Here is a 23632-nt window from a genome sequence, read left to right as displayed (position 1 = left end):
AGACCACAGGTGGGTTGACAAGTTGCTAGAGTCACTATCAAGCAGAGGTTTTACTTTCTACTTAAACATATTTTTTAAGTATTTGTATTTTATCCCTGTTTTTCTTTGGAAAACATACATTCCAAAGCATATTATCATAATTTTTACAAAATTACATTTCATAAATACAAGTTTTTGTTTTACATTTAATATTTAAGTACATTAACATACTTTTACTCAAGTAAAAGTACACAATTTTAATGTAATTTGGTATTAAATAAATTTTAATATGCAATATAAAAATACACAGTATGATTCTATGATTTAGAATGTAGTGAAGTAACATTTTTCCCAAGACAAACACCCTAATAAAGCACAGATGCTTGGAAAATGTAACTAATGTAACTAAGTATTGTCCACCTATGCTATCAAGTCCAACTAAATTCAATTTAAGCTGATAATAGTCAGTTTTACTGGCATTTTCGTAGCAGCCGCTATGAAAACCAGCCATTTTGTTGAACGTTTGCCACTCAACAGGGCGAGTTCTGGCGTGGTCACATGGAAAAGTGACGTCAATGCATATAATTTCCTAGAGCTGCGTGTTGTAGCCATAGATATTTATTAAGGCTAGATGTTGTACGGCGGAGTCTCTAACGTCATCACCTGGCGGCCATCTTACCACAGGCAGCTTGATCACTCGTAGCATTGAGTTTTAATGGTGCAGGCTTTATATGACCATAACTTTCTCGAATTTCTACCAACGTTATTAACGTGGCTATAATTCTGGATGCTTGAAAATGTTTCATGAATTCTTTTGTTAGTACAAGTATGCAGTGTCATAGGTACATCTTTAACATTTATAACAAACCAAACCGTTTGAAATTGGTAGAAAATTTAGCACATCATGGTCATTTAAAGGTACCTGCACCATTAAAACTCAATGCTACGAGTGAGCGAGCTGCTTGTGGTAAGATGGCCACCAAATGCGGACGTTCCACTCAATTGGCCAGCAGCACAGGCGAGACATCTAGCCTTTATACATATCTATGTTCATAGCTGCATCATAGACTGTAAAAAAAGATGGACGACGCGACGTCGCCTCCCACCATTGTAATGAATTGAAGCCAAAAATGTCCGACCACGGTCGCCGCCATGTTACGTAAAAACGCCAGTTTGGAGCCAAGGCATGCGCAGAAGGAATCGTTTGTGAAGCCAGAGGCGGAGCCGCGGTATCAAACTTCCGCCCAAACGCTCGCGCGGCCAATTCAACCACTCCATACATAACGACACGCCCCGTTTCTATAGCATCAAATTACAAGCTAAAATGAAACTTATCACAAAAATTAACACTTGAACATATATCAGCGTGATAACAACTACTTGAAAGGACCAAAACCATCTTTCGAAAACTTTTATTGAAAGTGTAAATATTTTTTTTATTTAGAGCATAGTCCTATTCATTTGAATGGAGAGGGCGGGGTTATGACTTGTACTGCAGCCAGCCACCAGGGGGCGATCAAAGAACCAGAGGCTTCACTTTTCAAGGCTTATGAGGCACACCCGAGCTGCATGTGTATGGTTCGTCTGCAGCGGATAATGAGTTTCTGCACGAGAGCGCCCTCTGACTTTTGGATGTAGCGGCATTTCACCGTAATTCATTGAGAAGCATAGCCAGCATCAACGGCCGATATATCGGTGCACCCCTACTTTCTAACAATACCCTTCAGCCGCGACTGTAGCAGTATTTACATTACAGCACCGGCTCTCAAACCTCATTGCTTATATATACATAAAATAATGTACATCTAAAATAAGCCTTGACAGGGTGAATAGAATGACACAAGCTACACAGATTCAAGTAAAAAATGTAAACCGCCTAGTGATATAGGCCTATTATTTATAAGATATAAGTAGTACCGGTCAAGATTACTTGCAGTACCCATATGAGTGATGTAATATCAGTTTTGAGTTTGATATGTAAGGGATAATGTAGAGGCTTTGCGTTAGGTCATATATGTTCATATAATGTCATATATGTTATTAAAAGACATATGTATATTTAATTGTTGTGTAATATTAAAGTCGCCATGAAATGGAAGTAGCGATTGTCTTATTTTCTCCTGGTGACGTATATCCAAGTGAATTGGCTTTTGAAATGAAAAACGTCAGGGCTGGATTTGAATTAATCCATAGAGAACTGATCGGATCATTTAAAGTTGGGTCATCCCAGCTAGCAATTTTTGGTTCTCAAAACGTTCCCCTAACGTTAGTTTTTGGTTCCCATAATGTTACTTCCAAGGTTTGTTTCTGGTTAGCCAAGTTTTCTTTACAGAAACAGAACGTTATTTTTAAGTTACTTTAACATTCCCCTTATTTTAAAATAACCACCCTGCAACGTTATGGGAACGTTATTTTATGGTTAAAAAATAACCAAAAAATAGCTATTAGAGAACGTTGTGTATAAGGTTTTTTTTTTAGGTTATTTTAAAAATAATCACCCTGCAACGTTATGAGAACGTTATTTTATGGTTCCAAAAAAAACCGCAAAAATAACTATTAGAGAACGTTCTAGTTATTTTTAGGTTATTTAAAATAACCCCAAAAAAATAACCAAAAGATAACCAAAAACTAACATAAGGGGAACGTTCTGTGTTTGCTGGGAATTGCTAATCACTGCGATCTCATCCTGGACCCTGCCCACCTGCCATACCATATGACCGGAAGTAAAGAGAGACTTTCGAGGAGGGAGAAGATTTGCATTTTTGATTAAAGATTATGACGCCACATTAACTTTTAAAGAGCACCAATGGTCCGATTCACGATTTTAAATTTCTTTTGCTGTGTAGGTGTCTATTAGCGTATCTCATGCGTATCTCATCAGTAAAGCCGGTTTTGTGATTAGTAGTAAATCACCATTTTAAATCATCAACTGCTTTTAAATGGAGCTGCATTTACTACACAGAGCCGTATTTCATTAAATATCGCGGCAAAATCGCATTTTTAATCGTGGACAAACACCTCCGATAATGATAAAGACTTTGCCGAGTTTCGCTGTTAAATACGGCTTTGTGCATGAAAATCGCAGGTCATTTATCGCCCACCACTACCCCAAAGTAAACTATGAGGCGAGTTATCGTCTCCAACGTAAATCTCTTTTCTTGGACAACAACAAACACACGGATTGTAGGCAACAGTTTACTTCCTGGGATTTATGATGTAGAAAAGACCGACATTATCATAATTCCTCCCGCTTGGACTCACATCCTGTAAGTTAACTCCTGGGGCACGTTCAAGTTTAAAATGGTGCTCAACGTTTTGCTACGGTTTCCGGGTTGAACGACATGTTTCCTGGAAACGACGTGCACCAGTATGGAACAGGGTTTGGGATAAGTTTTCTTTTGTTTGGTGGGTGTGTCAGAACTGCAGTCCAATCAGCAGCAACATGTAAATAAACCAGGCGGTACTAAAGAGACAGCTCACACAATGGGTTTAAGTTGTAATGTAGTCTTTCATTCTGAAAAGTACAGTTACTGTAACATCGAGGGCATTTTACAGTATTAAACACGTATTTATAATGATTTCTTCGGACTCTGGAAACATTTAAAAAGAACAGAAAGAATGGCCTTCTCCGCTACTGTAGTTGCAACTCTTGCATCATTAGAACAATAGATATGTATATAAAGGCTAGATGGCTCAAGGCGGAGTCCCTAACGGCATCACCTGGCGGCCATCTTACGACAGGGCGCTCGCTCACTCGTAGCATTGAGTTTAATGGTGCAGGTACTTTTAAATGACCATAACTTGCTCAATTTTCTACCGATTTTCAAACGGTTTGGGTTTTTACAAACGTTATTAACGTGGCTATAATTCTGGATGCTTTAACATGTTTCATGAATTTATTTTTTATTTTTAGTATAGGTATGCAGTGTCATAGGTACATCTTTGACGTTTATAACAAACCAAATCGTTTGAAAATCGGTAAAAAATTAAGCAAGTTATGGTAATTTAAAAGTACCTGCATCATTAAAACTCAATGCTACGAGTGAGCGAGCGCCCTGTCGTAAGATGGCCGCCAAAATGCGGACGTTGCCCTCAATTGGCCAGCAGCGCGGACGAGCCATCTAGCCTTTATATACATATCTATGATTATAACTGTGTGTCGCATCACCGTTTCTGTTTAAAAAATGTTGTGCAACGTTTTGTTGGTGCTGAACGCATCCCTGTTAGCAACCGAATCTTTCAAACATGGTAAGGAGTGTCACATTTCTGGCTGACGTCAGAGGTATTCCTACCAATCACAACGTACAGATTAGCTGGCCAATCAGGGACAGTTTTGTACAAAATCTGTGCGTTTCAGGAAGACAGAGAAATCTGGAACTACAAAAATACATGGTATGTGTGTGGAAAATAATGTGTTTTTTGAACCATAAACCACGCGAACACATTGTATTATACCAAATACACAAACTAACCTTGTTTTTAACAATTAAATAGGTGCTCTTTAAAAAATAATATAGCTTACAAATAAGTCATTTGTAAAAAAAAAACACAATATTTCAAAGCAAATGACAGTTTTTAATTTCAATTTCATTTTGACTTTAAACGTAACTGTCAAAATTATTTGCACCATCCGGGTTACCGTGTGTTATGACTGGCCAATCAGAATGGAGCATTCCAACGAGCCGTGTAATGCGAATAACAAACCTTGGCGGGAGTCGCCATGACCAATCAGAATTAAATATTGCAGAGCGGTGTAAAAAAAAATTATATATATATAATTTGTGTCGCATCATCGTTTCTGTTTAATATTTCTGTTTTATACCACGGGTCTGTTGAATGCTGCATTCTGATTGGCTGAGAAATGTTCTATGGGTGTTGATTATTTTTCTGTAAACCGCACACCTATCTTTTCAAATGTCTTAAAAAAAGGCACCAGAGTAATGTTTGTGGTAACCCTGGTATAAGCGGAATAATTGACTCCGGTCCCTTGAACTATTTGAAAACAATGCACACCTGCGGTGTAACGGCACTCCGCTTCGCGTCGTGCCGCATGACCACCTTGGTGTGCATTATTTTCTTACAATCCAATGGCCCGTCGTCAATTACTCCTTACATAATGCATAGCAATATAAATTTAAAAGCTCTAAGAAATATTTTTAGAGCTTTTAAATTTATATTGCTATGCATTAAGTTATTCATTAAAATTTATAGTGTAATTTGTAACATGCATTATTTTTTTTAAAACAATTAAAACTAAAACTTATCCTTTATCAGGTTTCAGGAACACTGGAAGACTTGTAACAACAAGGTTATGTAAATCTGTTTTAGGTAGATTTGTATGGTCTGATTCAGTTGAAATGAGATGAGATAGTTTGCAAATGAAGTGGCACGACTTGCCTTTCAAATGAGCCTCCCCAAAACCGCTTCAGTCATCTGCGATGGGTAAAAGGGACACGCGCGTGGCGGGATAGTGAGTGAATGCATACTGATAATACACTGGGACAGCGGAAATCCTCCTCTTGTTGTTTACCGGGTGCCTGGCAATCAACGTACAGCACGAGGCTAATTGGCCCTCCTAACCCTGTATTTTCTCGGTAGTTACGGAAGCCCACTGCTGTCAGCCGGCGGAACCCGGTCCGCGCGCCATCTGCGCGTGGCCGCGTGCTTTATTTGCTCTTGGAACCCGACTAGAGAGAGAGGGGGGGGGGGAGCGCGAGAGAACGAGGGAGAGATAGAGTTTGAATCTATACGCCCGCACAAATCTATTCATCACCTCGGCTGGCTGAGGACGTGCCATGCTTTCCCGTTCATGGATTTTCCGATTTCACTCGGGCTCACGGGGACGTACAGGACTCAGATGGCTGTTTATCTCACTAAAATCACAGGCTCGCGTACTTCAACGGTGAGTTTTTCGGCTTAGCTACCGGGAGAGTTCACGATGGCTGAGCCGCAGACTCCCGAATCTTTGGCGGGACCCTTACACGAGCTCGCTCCTGAGGCGACTACTCCGACCCGGGACGTGACGGGGGCAGCGGCGGCGATGAGCATCAGCGATACCTCCACTCCGAGGACGCGGACATACCTGGAGGTTTCTGGGGCCACCTATGCTGGTGGGCATCCGGTGCACGGGGCCGAGGGATTGTACTCTAACGGACGGTACAGGGAACACGGGAGCCCACGCATCGGTACCAGAAATCGTGATAGTTCTGCAGAGAGGTGCACGGGCACCGGGAATCCACCTTGCGGTATTATGAAGGTTAGTGAGTGTCATTACTTTGTTATTGACTGAGGACTTTCAGAGTACTGCAGCGATTTAAAGCATGCACGCAACCAATCATTGCTACACAACGCATATTTTGTGTGCCTTTCCCTGTTTTGCTCTTAGTCTTATGTGTCTCAAATGCTGCCTAGGTAAGGCTAAGTGGGTTTTAAGGCACAGTTGTACCCTTTCAGATCACGTTTGGTGTCTACTGTCTTAAAGCAAAGAGTGCTGTGTTGCATATATTCCTGCATCATACTGTAACTTGTTTATTATTTTACTATTGTTTGTTATCATACTCTTAATCAAAGGATGGCTGTACAGCACAGCACAGTGCACTCAGTATGCACATCATTGTCTCACTGACTTAAGGACAGCTGTCGACTTAAAAAGTTATTTATTAGAGGTTAAATCATAACCTTTTTTGAGTATGAACTAAACTGGATTTAAGTCTATGTTAATAGGAGCCAAATGATCTTTGCATTGGATCAGTATATCTATGTAATTGATCAATTCGCACACATGGCACAGGTAAACTCAAAACATAACAGAGTTGGAAATCACAGCTTTTTATAAAGTACATTTTAGCCTTGTACTCTGTCCAAAGTGGAAGACGAGAGGGAAAACGGTTGAAGAACACTGACAGTTTGAGGACAACATGTCCTAATTGTCCTTAATAAAACTATGTTAGAAAAATTGTATGTCAGCCAGAAGTGGAGCTTGGTGTACTTGATGTGTTGTTTGGGGCATACTGCTGTTTGAGATTGAGGAGTGAAACGTTAAATTGTCATTGGGTTTATTCATTCTGCTTAGCAACTGGCATGAAACAGCACGGTACTCTCGTGTTGCTTTGCTTTATCGAATTCCTGTGTGACTGTGTGGGTGTCTTGGCAGCCACGAGAGGGTTCGTATGACTGGAGAATGACCGGAACGATGTACCGACATCTGAGCATTTTTTAACTAAATGCATGTGGTGCTTTTTGTTCAGCAGCTCAGAAATAAACAAGCGTTTGGTCTGTAATTTCACAAGTTTGTAAACACACATGTACTCAATTGTAAGGGGAGTTCACCTCATTTGAAGGTTCCAGGTGTCATTGAGTGGGCTTTCGTATGGTTTGTGGCTTAATCTTCAGACTTCTAGTAACCACATACCTTGTCCTCGGTTAAATCTCTGGTACTTATAGACTTGCTGTGACAGATCCTCCACTCAAACTGCCCAAGGCCACGGGAGAAAGCAGAATCCGTCTCGACTTTCACCTCTTAAGTCTTTACCTTTAAGGCATTTTTTTTAGGCACACAACGTGATGCAATGTCATCCATTTGAATGTGGCTACATTTGAATGGAGATGAATTTAAAATGCAAATTTTACAAAGGGTTTAATGGGTCAGCATGGTAAATAAAGCATAATCACAAAAAAATAGTCAGCTTCACTAATAAGCTTGCTTTTTGCTGGATGACCGGCATGATCCATCACTAATGTGTACAGGGAGCTGGAAGACAGCAGCAATAAGAATGATGATTGACAGCTATACCCTCGGAGACGTCTGTCACAAATGTGTCGTTCTTTTGGTTAAACACTAAAATTAAGTGTGTTAGTGGCATTTAAGGTTAATGTGGCATAAATTACATTTACATTTAAGCATTTAGCTGATACTTTTATCAAACGAGTGAGTACAAAACAAAAGGTTAAGATATACCAAGATGCAGTTTTATATAAAAATTGCTCAAATTTACTTTTTTCATTTTTCATTTTTTCATTTAACACTTTTTGTAACATAATTTCGAAAATAAGTCCCAAAAATCGAATTACCGCAACAGTCAGAAAACATCATCACTGTTAGAAAAGCTAAAATATTTTCATATTTTAAAAAATGGATTATTAATAGTCACGCACAGACTTTAAATTGAAATTCTGAATATTTATTTTTAATTTATTTATTTTTTTATTTCATTTACCGCAACACCTTCCACAATTTACAACAATGTTTTTTTAAATTTCGAAGAAACCTGACATATTTTCAAAATGACATGACAAACCTGAAAGAACTTAATTTGGAGATTCTGCACATGCATTTAAAATCAAAGTAATATGCTTCTATTAAATAAATTAACATTTAATAAGCCTCTGTTGTGGTAATGATACATAGGTTTCGGAAATGATAATCAAAAAGAGAATATTTCAAATTTAACTGGAAAGATATAAAGAGATGATCTTACCTGGTAGCCATGAAGGAACTGGTCCATGTGCTTGGTCACTCAAAATCAAACTTTATTCAAATTCTGCTTAAACTGTTCTCAAAAAGTGTTGCAGAGGATGAGAACAATCAGGCATGGACACATAATTTTCCTAATTTTTCTTCATTATTATTATACATGAATATTCAGTAAATTATTTTTCTGTCATCTAAAGTAGTCTAGCAAAACATCTATTTATTTTTATTTAACTTTTAAATATTTTTGTGTTAATTTGTTTTAATTACAACTTAACGCATGTTCAAACACAGCCGGACGCATTGCGGTAATGAGAATTTCAGCAGAAAACAAGATAAAATTGACAAATTATAAATTCTTATGTTGAAATCGCACATTGTGCAAGGTAGAACACAGTATTTTGTTAATTCTGATGCTTTTTAATATTACTATATTACTGAATTGAATTTAAATGTGTTTAGCAGTGAATAGCATGTAGGTAAATGTTATCAATAATATAATGAAACACAAAGAAAGTGAAATAAAAGAAGGTTGTGTGTGGGCTGTTGGCTGAGTGAACACACGAGCGTTGAATCAAATCAGATGCTGTTAAACTGAGCAAATGTCATTGACAAATGGAAAAAATGTAGAGTGGTAAAGTATACGTGTTCGCTTACTGACAAACTAACACAGCTAAAATCGTGCAACGGGAAACAAATGTGGCATTTTCTGATTATGGTGTTTGCATAATTGAGTTGGTGTTGATCAGACATTAATGATGACATTGATAAGTGACTGGCTAATGGCTGTATAATAGCTTTAGGCTATAGTTTTGAGGTTTGCTAATGTACATTCCATTTCATAAGAAAGAAAATAACACAAATAAATGATTGATTGTTTCTCCAAAGTAGAAGAATCTCACAGTACCAAATACGTATTAATCTCAAGTTTCAGCAGAAGAGATCTATTTGCAAACATACCAAAGTTTGAGCTTTCTAGAAATAAATACTCATCATATTCATGTGCATCTGAACCATTATTTTTAAGATCACTTTGTAAAACCAATGATAATAAATCAATTTTTCTCGAACCTAGCACATTTGTCTGTTCACTTGACAGAGCGCCGTCAGTCAAATCCAGAGAGTAAGGCCTTAGTAAATTAAACCCCGTTCTGCTTTTTAGCTACAGCCTTGAATTCCACACTGCTGCTTCCTCAAATTCATTCCACTTGGCCATATCATTTAAACTTCATTTCGTGTCTTCACTACTTTCGGTTGGTTCAATCCTATGACATAACAAGGTAAACGCTTTTAGGCTGTAAAAGCAATTAAGAAGCACAAGAATACAAGAAAATGGCATCTACTCCAGTAAATATTTTGGACTACCCCCATTTTGCTACCGACGTCCGACGCAGATGATCATATTCATATAAGATCAAATTACCTGAGCAATGCCATGCACATTATTCTTTCTGTTCACCTAATTCTATTACCACCAACACTTGTGTTATATGTGTCTGTTATTTTCTACTAAAGACATTTTCGGAGAAACATCTGAGATAAAGTCGATACTTAAATGAAACGTAAATCCATCAAGTTCCCTGAGCTATATGATAGAGTACCTCTGGGATGGTACAATATTAAATATACGTCAAAAAATATCTAAATTAACTAATACAGTTTGGATGGATACGTTTACAGCAGTTTAAAGGGGTCATATTAGACGGACAGGTAGAAAGGTAAAAGAGAACAATCAAATACAGGGCATTGCTCGGTCACCTTAACTTGACAATGTTAAAGGGGTCATATTATGTGATTTTTTTCAGATGTAAAATAAGTCTTTGGTGTCCCCAGAGTGCGTATGTGAAGTTTTAGCATAAAATACTCCACAGATAATTTATTATAACATGCCAAAATTCCAATTTTGTAAGTGCAAAAAAATGTGCCAGTTTGGGTGTGTCCTTTAAAATGCAAATGAGCGGATGAAGTGCAAACACTGATCAAAATGGTGGTGGTTTGTTGCAATTGAAACTCAATTCTGCTGTCAATTCTTTTTTCTCTTTTTCTCTCTGCACTAAATGGCAGTGCCGTATTAAGGGGGTGGTATTATTATTTGTAATTGGCCTTGCTACCTACTGCACAAAACAGGCAAAATCTTAACGACCTATTATTTCACATGCTTGCACAGAATGTTTTACCAAAACTAAGTTACTGGGTTGATCTTTATCACATTTTCTGGGTTGATAGAAGCACTGGGGACCCAATTATAGCACTTAAACATGAAAAAGTAACATTTTCACTCTATGACCCCTTTAAAAATGATTTTATAACATAATTGAAACGCCTCAGGAACAGCACCAAACTGAGATGTTATACTTTGACAGGGGGCTCATTACACTTTCACTGTTGTGTTATTTTCTGCTTACTGTTTTGACAAAATTTCAGACCTGAGAATAAATTCACTGCGGGTATAAAGTAAACAATCCACTTCAAAGCATACTATGTTTTTTTTTGTGATGAATTCTGGCCTTAGTTTTGTCTGTAGTCTCATCTAAGTGGAAATATTAAGAGGAGCCTTTCCTCAAAGCATCAATGTTATATTTGCAAGTTCAGTCTTTAGCTTCATAGATAAACAATTTGTTTGTTTCCCGGAAGTAGTTTTATGAATTCACCTGCATGGGCGGAGTGATTTGCTCGCAGCACACGAGAAGCCCCTGGTGAGGAGCAGAGAGTTCGGTCAGAGTTGTGCAAATCACTCCGCCCATGCGGCAGTGCTTCGTCTTCAGAGAATATAGTTCTCAGTATGTATACTGTTAAAAGATCGCTGTGTCTCATATCACCTTGTTATTTGTACACGGTTTGACTATACAAATCACAACACATAAATAGGAAAATGATCGCGTTATTTTGTCACTTATTGGGAGCAGTATACTAGCTGGAGCCATGCATTTCCAGTCTTTGTGCTAAGCTAAGCTAGCGGGGGCTGCGTCAGACAGAGTTACAGCACGCACGGAGATGAGAGAGGTATGTATGGACTTATCTAACTCTGGGGGATACGGTGAATAAGCTAAATTCCCAAAATGTGGGCGTGTTCCTTTAAAGTATTAGTCAATTTTCTTAAAAAAAAATCCAGATAATTTACTCACCACAATGTCATCCAAAATGTTAATGTCTGTCTTTGTTCAGTCGAGAAAAAAATATGTTTTTTGAGGAAAACATTCCAGGATTTTTCTCATTTTAATGGACTTAAATGGACCCCAACACTTAACAGTTTTGATGCAGTTTAAGATTGCATTTTCAAAGGACTCTAAACGATCCCAAACGAGGCATATGGGTATGCGAAACTACGCCTCAGTGTTTACAAGTGTGGAGAAAGAGGACCGTTCCGACGTTGTTGTATGTCGAAATGATACTAATTAATGTCTTTGTGTCAGTTTATTGTTTAAAATGGTCCACAAATGTGCGTTTCATATATGAAACACGTGACCTTTCGACATCGAGGAAGAAGAGAAGTTGTGGGTTAAAAGTGCATTTTATTTTCTTGTCAAAAATGACAATCGTTTCGCTAGATAAGACCCTTATGCCGTGTTTGAGATCGTTTAGAGTCCTTTGAAACTGCAATTTTAAACTGCATTAAAACTGTTAAGTGTTGGGGTCCATTAAAGTCCATTAAAATGAGAAAAATCCTGGAATGTTTTCCTCAAAAAACATAATTTCTTCTCGACTGAACAAAGAAAGACATCAACATTTTGGATGACAGGGTGGTGAGTAAAAATCTGGTTTTTTTTTAAGAAAATGGACAAATCCTTTAATGTCCCTTAAGTCTTAATATGGCCAAAATAATGAAGATTTTTTTTTATATTCAAATATTTTTTAATACCTCAAATTACTAGAATTACTAGAGGAATATGTGTGTTGGAAAAAATGAACATCTGAAAAACATGACATTTGAGGATGCAGAGATGGTCTGCGTGTCTAATGCCCATCATTCAGGCTTGCTCATTTATAAAGAGCGCCACCTTGTCTTTTCCGCACATAATGGAGTTTGGCTCTATTAATATAGTTGTAAATCTGTCTTAGTTCATGTACAATGTGGTTAAAATTTTTAAATGAAATGGGCATTTGAATGACAGCAAATTAAACTCTGGTGGGAATCTGGGTCACTGAGTTCACACATACACGACAGCAGAGACATCAGACACACTGAGGGTTTCGGCAAGTGTTTGAAGTTTTGTCTAGTCATGGACTTCAGTGACCAAACACATTTGGTTTTGAGTATGTTTGGGTGAATTAAATGAGTAGTTGATGTTAAATGTTTTTTGAAGGTTGACATGCCCTGCATAGGGATTCATATAGATATTTCATGCAAAATACTTTACATTTTTTACATTATTTTCCATTTTTTTATGCACAGAGCTATTTGATCTCATATGTGACCAGTCTTTGAAAAAATGCTACATTTTTTGTATTTAAATATTTTCTACATAAAATGATCTTACATAATGTAAAGTACATTAATCTTGGCATCTTTAATATTGACTGAGCAAGGTCATGTCAAAGAATTGGATGTTAATGGTCTAATCAGATTCAATGGATTGTGCTAAGCTATGCTAAAAGTGGTAGGGCCAGACACGGAGATCGGCTGAATGGATTCCAAAAAAAAAGAAAAAATTAGTTGTTTAACTCTAAGGGAGCTGGAAAATAAGCCTATTTTCGAAAAAGTGTCCCTTTCAAACAGCTTGAATGTAACTCTACACCCTGGCCTTGTTTAGTATACATGGCTATGTAGAAATGCAAATGAGTCGCGTCTCCACTCAATCACACGGCTAGGACCATAGATGTAAGTAGATGCTACATTCGGCAGTATCAGACACATAACAGCTAAGTCTGGTTTCACATACACACACAAAATGTATACTGCATGTTTGTAGCCCTATTTTTTAGCGTTGATGTTAACAGGTTAGAGCATTCTCACTGCACATGAGAGCATCAAAGAAGTAGAGCTGAAGCAGCGCCAAGTCCATGCAGCATCCATACATAACATCTATGGCTCATCCACTCGTTCAACTGTGATGATGTGATTGGTTACATGTTTGTGACGTAGAAAGAAAATACTGAATTTGCACATGGTTTGTCTTAAAGCATATTAAAAACGCCACATACATATATAAACAACAGCAAACTTGATTTTCACCACAGAGCCCTACTGAAAAATCCAGCTAAGAGCAGCATAAGCTGGTAGGTGGTTTTAGCTGGTATAAGGTGGCAGTAGCTGGTCTAAGCTGGTCCTCCCAGCATGAAAAAGCTGGTCATGCTGGTGGACCAGCTGGTCTTCCAGCTAGACCAGCTTAAAAAGTGACCAAAACACAACTAGACCAGCTTGCTACACCAGCAAAACCAGCTTCCTACACCAGCAAAACCAGCTAAAACCAAACTGGAGACCAGCTAAAATTTTTCAGTAGGGAGGGACTTAAAAATTCTACAAATCATTTATTAAAAATGGACAGTTTAAAATGTACTAGTAAAAGCACAAGTGGTTAAATTAGTCACTAAAATGGTGAAAAATGTTAAAGAAAATATGAATCAATAGACAACCTAAAAAATACACATCCATACATTATACATATAAATTAGCATTTCTTTCTCACATCAATTTATGCATCATCAGATGGTTTTTTTGGGGGGGGGAGGGTGGATTTGTGAGTCCGTTGTGCATAGTGTGAAATCTGGTCATACTGTCTCTCCTCTTCCCAGAAATAACCTCATGTGTGTCCCAGATTGTGGCCGGGACCCTTTCTCTTCTCAACCCTCCTTAAACTCTCATCTAAGTGTTTCCCTGCACCCCTCATCCCCCCAGGAAATGGCATTCTCATCCAGAAGCTTCAATCAGTCTGATATCCCAGAAGTCCGAGTTGCGGTGATGAAACCGGATACCTCTCTTGCTGCAGCTAAGGCGACAGTGTTCCAGTGACACTGGTTTTCTCACCCATGCTGCCTGCATCTGGTGTGTGTTAACTGGATGTTGTTCAAGCATTTGGCTGCATCCCAGTTCGCATTAGGTACATACTTTCCTGGTGTTGGAAAAGTACATTCTGTGCATGAGTACGTACGTAGTAAGTACGCCATTTTTGGGACCGGGGGTCAAGGTTTGGCCCATTTGCTTTGACGGTTACACCATGAAGTAGGCAAAAATATTCTGATTAAGAGCCTTAAGTAGCTTTGTATTTCTTTTTGCATGTTTTTGATCCTGCCTGTGAATGTGTGTCTGATTTACGGTTTTCTTCATAAAATCATTGTACTGCTTTTCAGCAACGCACTTTGGGCAAACTCCTATGTAAAAAGAATTGACTTGAATATTTTACGCCCTCCCGTATACTAGATGCTTTCTCTTTGCTCTTGACTGTCTTTACCGGAACAAGAGGTAGATGAGATATCTGCTCTTACCAGGGAAAAGTCAGAGATAATTGCGCACTCACTGTATTTGGTGCACACATGAATAGAAGGTAACACAAGAAACCCTTGATATCCATTCCAAATCTCTTTTTTTCAAACCCCTCCTGGCAGCAAGTACAGGGCAATTGGCTGCAGGCCCAGTTTCTGGTCCTGTTTCATCGAGAGACCCTCTGTCTAAACCCGAGCACATCACATACGTCAAATCACCACCATGCCTCACCGAAGAGGCAGGAGCTGTTTACAGCCATTGTAGTCGGGCTGAGCACACATCTGTCATCATCTCCACCAGCAATGTGTGCTGATGAATGCTGAGTTTTATGATGGAGACAGTGGGATTTTTAACCACTATAGGTAAATGATGTTGACATTGCAATTACGGACATTAAAATATAATTCAGTGGAGCAGCTCATTAGATTATGAAAAATACCTGAAGCTGATTGGATGTTAAGATGATGTGACCATGAAGGATTATTGAGTGGCAATGTGATTATACTGTATTTAGCCAACCTACAGGAAAAAAACGATACTATTTTCTTAATAGCTGTCTTTCTATGTTTCAAAATTAGTGATGCTTTATACCTAGGGCTGTGACGGTATATGATTTTTTTCTTATCGCGGTGAAGAAGCAACTAATCACACGGTTATGCGCTTAATCAGAGCGCTTCAATTAATGGCTTCATGTTTAAGAAGGTTGCGGTCTTGACGGTGTTTGTGTGTATTTCATTGAACATTATCTGACACCAAGTACTGAAACGTAGTCGTTTATCAACAATAATCAGACACGCGCACAAAAAATCCCCCATTTGTTTAAAGGACTGTCTCTCCCCCTTATCCGGGAAGTTTTTTTTTTCTCTAGAAGCCCTTGAACATACGACGGAATACAGTAAATTATGATAAACAATGATTATTGTGTATAGTTCATATCAGGTACCATATGTATTCTTGTAACTTTCACCAGCAAAAAAAAAATATTGGTGATGATGACAATGACCTCAGCATCGTGGTAGGCATCTCATTACTGCGGTGATGTGGTAACACGGTTATTGTCACAACCCTATATATACACCAAACCAACATTATTTATCAGTTGCTCAGCTATTTTGTAAACAGTTTAGCTTTGTTGGTGCAAATCTTTGTCAGCGTCCCTTATTCGGTACTGCAAATTCAGTCTGATGCTTTACTAATGTGACTGCACTCTAAAAATGCTGGGTTGTTGCAACCCATGGTTGGGTCAAATATGGACATTTTCTAAGTTAATTTAATCCAACTGTTGGGCAGTGTTGGGTGTAATTAGTTACTTTTATTAAAAAAAAGTAAAGTAAGGGATTACTTTTATTTTTTCCAGTAATTTACAGTTACTTCTGATGTAATTGAACTAAATAGTGTGTATGGACTGTAAAACAATTATATATAATACAATAGTGGATTTAACATCAACATTTAATGTCTACGGTTAAAATGCATGTTTTATGTATCCTTCTCACTTTAAACACTTTGGTTAGTTAATAAGATTAATGGTAACACTCTAGTGTAGTTTCCAATACTCACTATTAACTGGTTGGTTATTAGCATTAATATTACTGAGATATTGGCTGTTTATTAATACTGTTATACTAAAGGTCTGTTGAATGCTTGATTCTGATTGGCTGATGAACGTTCTGAGGTGTGCAATTATTTTCTGGGAAACGGACAGCGAACGTACTTCCAGGCAGCTCATTTGACCGCATTACAGTTCCATATCACTTCGCATAGTTAACTGTAATAACGGACTAACAAAAACAACATGACAGACGATTTTCCGAGGCAATAACAGTGCTATTTAGAGAAGCAAAAAGGTAGCCTCGTTCACACAATCTCTATGCATTGTGCATAATCTACAGTATATGTTTGCCCTCTCTCTCTCTTTCGCTCTCTGTGTCTCTGTCGCTCTCGCTCTCTTTCTAATAACTTCATTAATAACTGCATTAGAATGCTATCAAAGGCTCAAGCCTCCATTGCCAGCTTTAAAATGACGTTTTGGAAAATAATGCACACCTGAGGTGTGCATTAGGAGCATATTGAGGCAAAAGTAGCAATTACGACTATATTGAGGCAAAAGTAGTTAATTGTTAGTTAATAGTGAGAATTGGACTTTAAAAAGTGTGACCAGAATAATTTATGTACTTGTATGAGATTTATTTAAGCGTTTTAAGCACTTACATGATCTTTTAATTACTTATTACTTTTGGAATCCCATTTAGTAAGTCATTCACATGAGGAAATTAGCGGGCGTGTCTTGTGTTTTACATCATGAATTGATTGGAAATAGAAAGTAGGCGTTTTATTCAGAAATGGAACTTGCAGCAGACCGACAATTGTAGGGGCGGGGTTTATGGATGCTCCGCCCAAGCAATCTAGCGGATGTCATCAGAGAAGGATCACCACATGAGGGCGGATACATATTTACATTTTGATTAAAGTTTATGAGGGAACTTGCATTTAAAAAAAGAGCCACATGGATATTTTGTTTATAATAAACACTGGAATATTCCATCAAAAATTAAGAATTGTCAGGTTTGACTTCATGGGCACTTTAAACAGTAACTCATTCATCAGTGTAATAGTTCATACATGCATACATACAATAATTGTGTCCATCTATCTTGTTTAAGGTTTTGAGAGAGATTGAATGAAAGTGAGGTGATAGTAAATAATAAGAGAAGATAATAATAGGGAGAGAATGCCTGGAACGAATCATTAAAACCCCAGATAATGACAAAGTGGTTTGTTTACTTAGCATTTTTACTTGTTTACTTTGCATTTTGCTCTCATCCTTCTGTCACATGACGTGGTCTTGCATGGATGAGGACTCGGAGTGCATGAGGCATAAAGGAAGTTGGCTGGTTCACAAAAACTATGAAAAAAACAGGAAATGAGAGTAGTTATCAGCACATTGCAGTTCATGGTACTGCACTGCATGTGTTTGCGGTTTTTACATGATTTGAGAAAACAATTTATCTTTGCCCTGTAGGCTACCTGTAGATCTTTTTAAACATTACGTATTACGTATACTGTAGCTTGATTTGCATTTCAGGTAGTGCTTGTCTGCTAGATGAAGTTACTGCTTGGAGTTTACATGAACATGAAAACGTTTGTTATGGTGTACAGAGACAAAAGTCGGAAAAAAATTGGCATTTCACAGTATTTCGAGTTTTATCCACAATGCCCTATTTTCATAAATCAAGACGAAATCAAATCAGAACGAGCTAAAAATATTGTGAACTGAAGATGAAGAATGCACATGAAAAGATTACAATATACATTATCACAATATTACTGTATAGTGACCCAGACATTAATATTATATTGTAAGTCCAGTCCTCTGCTTATGAAAGCTGATTATTAACACTGTTTATGTCCAAAAAGCATCATAAAAAAGTTCATTTGCCTCACAGTGCATTGTGCATAATCTACAGTATATGTTGCATCTTGTATGTAATTCGAAACAGTTTCTCCTGTATCTTATGATCTAGCATGCAATGCAATATACACACGGGGTGTACACACACATATACATGTGGCTTTATGCAGACCAAAAATGGCTCTCAGATCATTAGTTGCAGCAACTTTATCTGCGCCATGCTAGACTCATGGCACCAAAGATACTTGTTCCCATAAGAGCAGTGGGAACATTCAAACGCTTTAATAAAGTCCCAAAGACACAGTCTTGACAATACGCCAACATCCTAAGCCAGAGATCTGGATCAGATTCGGCTGAACAGCCAGTGAATGACGTTGTGGTTGCGGTGGGTAGAAAACTGATCTGAGAACAGATTTGCAGAAGGGTTTTATATGCGAGTCATGACCCTGTGCTGTACTGTGTGCAGGTCCTATTTCTTCACCAGAAGAGCCTGGCCAACTAACTAAATGCACCGTAAGACTTAACCGAGGCTTGAATTCCCTGTTTGTGCACGTATTAGCCTACATTAAAGGAAGAGTCATAAACTCTGTAACTATTTGCTTACTCAATTTTTGGTGTTTTTTATTTTTAAGCAATTCTTAATGTTGCCATCCAACAGCAGTTTATATAGTGACCACAGAGCTAAGGTCACAATATTGTATGAATTAAGAAGTCATTATATGGAAAATGATCTAAAGATTCAGTTTATTTTGATGCTGTACAGAAAGCACTTACATCATGAAGAACATCATGTTTGGAAGGACATTATGGTGGGACCGAAATTTCATTTTGAATAAACTGTTCCTTCAAAGGATTTGTAGTGGGCTCGAGTACTGCATGTTCCAGTGTCAGTAATAAGGGACTGTATGTGTCTGAATGCCTGATATACTACAGTACACATAAAGGCCTCACACAACAGTTTTATTAGTAATAAATCTGCTCTTGCAGACATCATAAGATCATATTAGACGTATCAGTTAGGTGTTACAATCCAATGAGGTTTTCACAACATTTCATGCTGATCTGAATGCTTCCACAGATACATGACGTATTGTTCGCTAATAAGCCCTCAATATTAACCGTTTTCTCTCAAAAACAAATGATTTTGCTTTAAAATACATAAATTAACACTCAGCCACTTGAGTCATTTGGATTACTTTAATGATAGATGTGTGCTTTATCTAAAAGCAATTATGAGGCAACTTTCTCTTGCAAGTTTTAAATGAGTATTGTAATTACTGTAGATAAGCATCCTTTTCTCTCTCTCTCTCTCTCTCTCTCTCTCTCTGTCTCTGTCTCTCTCTCTCTCTGTGCCAGTACCGCTGGTACACAGATGGCTTTGATACGAGGGTAACTTGTGCCATGAAAGTGGAGGAGGTGTGTACGGTGTGTATTCGTCCATGTGCGCACACACATTTGTATGCGTAGGATTTGGTCTTGTGCAAATGGAAATAGCATCCTTGTTTTTGGCTGTCATGTTCATTCAATCTGTTGCTCAGGGTTTTCACAGAGATTGCTGTGCTATGAGCCATGTTTACATATGTGTGTGAGTGAGTGAGTGTGTGTGTGCGCGCGCGCGTTTCTGTCCAGCAGTGCAGTAAAATCATGTCATTGTAGGCCTGGAATCTGTAATTAACTGTTCCAATACTGATCTCAGGACAGTCCCAAAATCCTTCTGAGCCACAGTTAGACATGGACATGATACAGGATACTGTTAGGAGATCAAGGGCAGGTTTCGGTTTTTGGTGATGCATTTAAATTAAAATGATTCAGATTGCAGAATTTGCAGCTGAGATTCACTCATTTTAAGATTAATAAAATTTTTGATGTTTTATGATTTTCCAAAGTGAAGATGTATTTTTTTAGATGCAGTAAATTCATTTTTCTTACTTTCTTTCTCTCACGCACAGAAGCACACAGTCATCGGTTAGCTACACTGACTGTAAAAAAGTATGGACGTAGTGTATGTGACGTCATCACCCATAGGTTTGTGAAAAGCTATTTTGAAATAGGCGGTGCCCTTCGTCGCCATCTTGGCCGCATGTCACCGTGCATCACTCGCGGATAACCGAAAATGGGAAAAGAGGCAGTACACCCGCCTAGCTCGATTCTAGTGACAGCAGTGGCAGTTCACCTGTCACTCAAGTGGCCACGCCCTTAATTATGCAGAACTTTAAGGCTTAAAGGACAAGTTCGGTATTTTACACTTAAAGCCCTGTTTTCAGATTGTTTATGATGAAATAGAACGGTTTTGACTGAAATTTGGACATATGATGATGTCCCGAGAATTTGTTTCTTGTATCACCTCCCGCCTCTATAATGGCTTTATAGGTGCACAGGAACAATCCTTCCTAAAATGCATTAAACTTTCGTTTACAAAGACGTGAAACTCACCGAGTGGTCAGGGGTGTTCACTGATATGCTCACACAAAAATCGCTGCAAAAAATGCTTTCCAACCGGTGTTTTAGCATTCTTTGTAAACTTGTAGACCTATTTTTCCAAAAGCCTCACACCTGTATATTCTTCCATTGACAGCTTGAATAATAGACACTCCAGCCCAGTTGGTGGCGATAATCCACCTTTGCCAAGAATACAAACAAGGTTCCCGGCGCGGAGTAATACCGTACTTCACAGCACATCTAATACAAGTCAATGGAGTTGGACAAAAACTACGATATAACCTGTTGGAATGCGTCTTTTGCAGCGATTTTTGTGTGAGCATATCAGTGAACAACCCTGACCACTCGGCGAGTAAACGAAAGTTTAATGCATTTTAGGAAGGATTGTTCCAGTGCACCTATACAGCAATTGTAGAGGTGAGAGGTAAAACAACAAACACCCAAAAATTCTCGTGGCAGCCGCATATGTCCAAATTTCAGTCAAAACCGTTCTATTTCATCATAAACAATGTAAAAACAGGGCTTTAAGTGTAAAATACCGAACTTGTCCTTTAATATATTTTAAACGGATGAGTTCCAAAAAAATTACAGTTGTCATGAAGGGCAAAATGAGCTATATAGACCAAAAACACTTTTTGTACCAGGCTGTAAACATATTATTTTCTGCCTGTAAAGTTGGGCATTTTAACATGGGGGGTCTATTGGAATTGACTCCCTTTTGGACTCCCTTTTTAGCGGCCAGTCGATGAATTGCAGTTTAAGTCACATCCGTAATGGCTTCATCACAGAGATCAGAAGGTTGTCCCTCAGTAAGCTATGTGTGTTTATGCATGGAGTTACTGGACAGCAACCTTCTGAATCATGGATTGCCTGTGTTTGGGTCAGGTTTTGCCTACATATCAGTCTGACGTCACACGGCACCGCACAGCATGCCTAAAGCAAACAACAAACAACACTAATATACACTCATGGTATGCTGTAAAACTATGGAAAATAACCAGTGATTCATCTTTTATGAATTAGTAAAACATTGGTGTTCAATAGACGCCATGACCCTGGAGACTGTCGTGTACACCCTGTGAGTTTATAAAAGCTATTTGAATAAATAGTGCTCATAAATGGCTGATGAGATGTAGTCGCTTGGACCTGAAAACAGAATTCTTATGTCACAACAAGTAGATCGTTCCTGTAAGGCAGGGCTATTCAAATCTTACCCTGGAGGGCCGAGCACTGCAGAGTTTAGCAACAACCCTGATCAAACACACCTGAGCAAGCTAATCAAGGTCTTTATGATCACTAGACAATCACAGGTGGGTAAGTTTGATTAGGGTTGGAGCTAAACTTGGGCCCTGTCCCAAATGGCACACTCCGGACTTGTGGTCCTCCTCAGAGTCCACGCTTTGATGACATCATAGAGTGCAGACTTTAGGGACCGTGGGTGCACCGGAGACGTATTTTGGGACAGACGCGAGCGTCACGCCGGAAATGGGAAGAGAAGTTGTCAAGGGGGGCCACAGAGGGGCAGTGCCACCCAGATGACACAATGTGCCATCCCAAATATATGGGCGAACGTAACAGAAAATTTAATGTGTTATTAAATAAAGTAAACTCACCTCGTTCAGCAGAACAAAAACCTTTATATAAGTTTGAAACAACTTGAGGATGAGTAAATAATGACACAATCTCTTTAACTGCAACTGAATATTCATATTCATTGATCAGAGAGAGAGAGAGAGAGAGAGAGAGAGAGACTGGTTACCATTCCATTAGCACTTTTATTTCCAAAACATGTTGACCTTAATGGCAGACACACATTCTGCCACTAAGCAATGTAGTGTTTACTTCAATGTCTCCTCTCTTTCTCTTTGCCTTCAGTGTAATGTTGATAAGCTATTATGATTCTACAGAGATTTGCTCCCTTAAATTAAAATGCATTTACATCTGTGTGATCTCTCTGCAGTACTTGCTTACTCGTTTTCCACAATTTCAACTACAACCAATTTAATAATTTTTAAAACACATGTGTGTTTTTTCTTGGTATGAAAAGAGTCTTTGCTTCCATTTACCTTCAGGAGTAAAATGGGACATTTATGATTGGCTCAAAAGCTGAGTTACTGATTGGACGGTTCACTTGGCCCTCAAGTATTCCCTCCCACACAGGAGAAAAATCTAACAGATATTAGTCTAATGTCATAATAACTTGAAGAGAAAATAAATACTGTGTGAGGAGAAAACGCAGTATAATTGCAGCTCGCTTGTCCTGCCTTTTATTTCTGAATGAGACAGTTTGTTGTTTTGTTTTTCTCTGTTTGTTTCATGAATCAGAACAGCTTCACTTTTCCGGCACCCCGTCAGCCTTTTGTATGTGAATGTGTTTGCGTGTGCAATGTTATCCTGGGGCATCTCATCTACATTCCGTTGCATTTCCAAACAGCTTTTTCTCTAGTGTGTTTGTGTATGAAAAGTATGGAAAAGTTGAGGTTTTGTTGTTGGGGACGTTGATCGTGGGCGTGTGCATCATTGTGTGTTCAGTATTTATGTTTGTTAAGATGTATTTGTTATTCATTGTTATAGTGTAATCACTCTGGACTGAACAGTCATACAAACTCTCCTGAATTGTAGCTTAATGCTGAATCACACACACACACACACACACACACACACACACACACACACACACACACACACACACACACACACACACACACACACAAAAGTTGTGGGTGTTTGTAGTTGATTCTCTGAGGCACAAGATGCAACTTCTAGAGTACCAACTCAGGGCTCTACACTGCTACCAAATGGTGGCATTTTGCCACCAAAATTTGAGAGTGTGCCACTGAATTTAACATCCAGTCGCACATATGCGACCAGTTAAATCAGGCCCGGATTGGCCATAGGGAGAACCGGGAGG

General features: G+C 38.4%; 1 protein-coding gene across 1 annotated transcript in view; it reads left to right on the top strand.

The window, feature by feature from the left end:
- Positions 1 to 23632, top strand: part of stat5a (signal transducer and activator of transcription 5a) — a 180381-nt gene that overhangs the window by 100330 nt on the left and 56419 nt on the right. The window contains exon 22 of the mRNA XM_073856651.1: positions 5900 to 6235. Coding sequence (XP_073712752.1) covers positions 5900 to 6235 — 336 coding nt within the window. The remainder of the gene's footprint in view (positions 1 to 5899; positions 6236 to 23632) is intronic.

This window comes from Misgurnus anguillicaudatus, chromosome 19 (genome assembly GCF_027580225.2).
Source record: "Misgurnus anguillicaudatus chromosome 19, ASM2758022v2, whole genome shotgun sequence".
Taxonomy (NCBI): Eukaryota; Metazoa; Chordata; class Actinopteri; order Cypriniformes; family Cobitidae; genus Misgurnus; species Misgurnus anguillicaudatus.
Note: the sequence above shows the minus strand (reverse complement) of the source record. Positions and strands in the feature narration are given on the sequence as shown.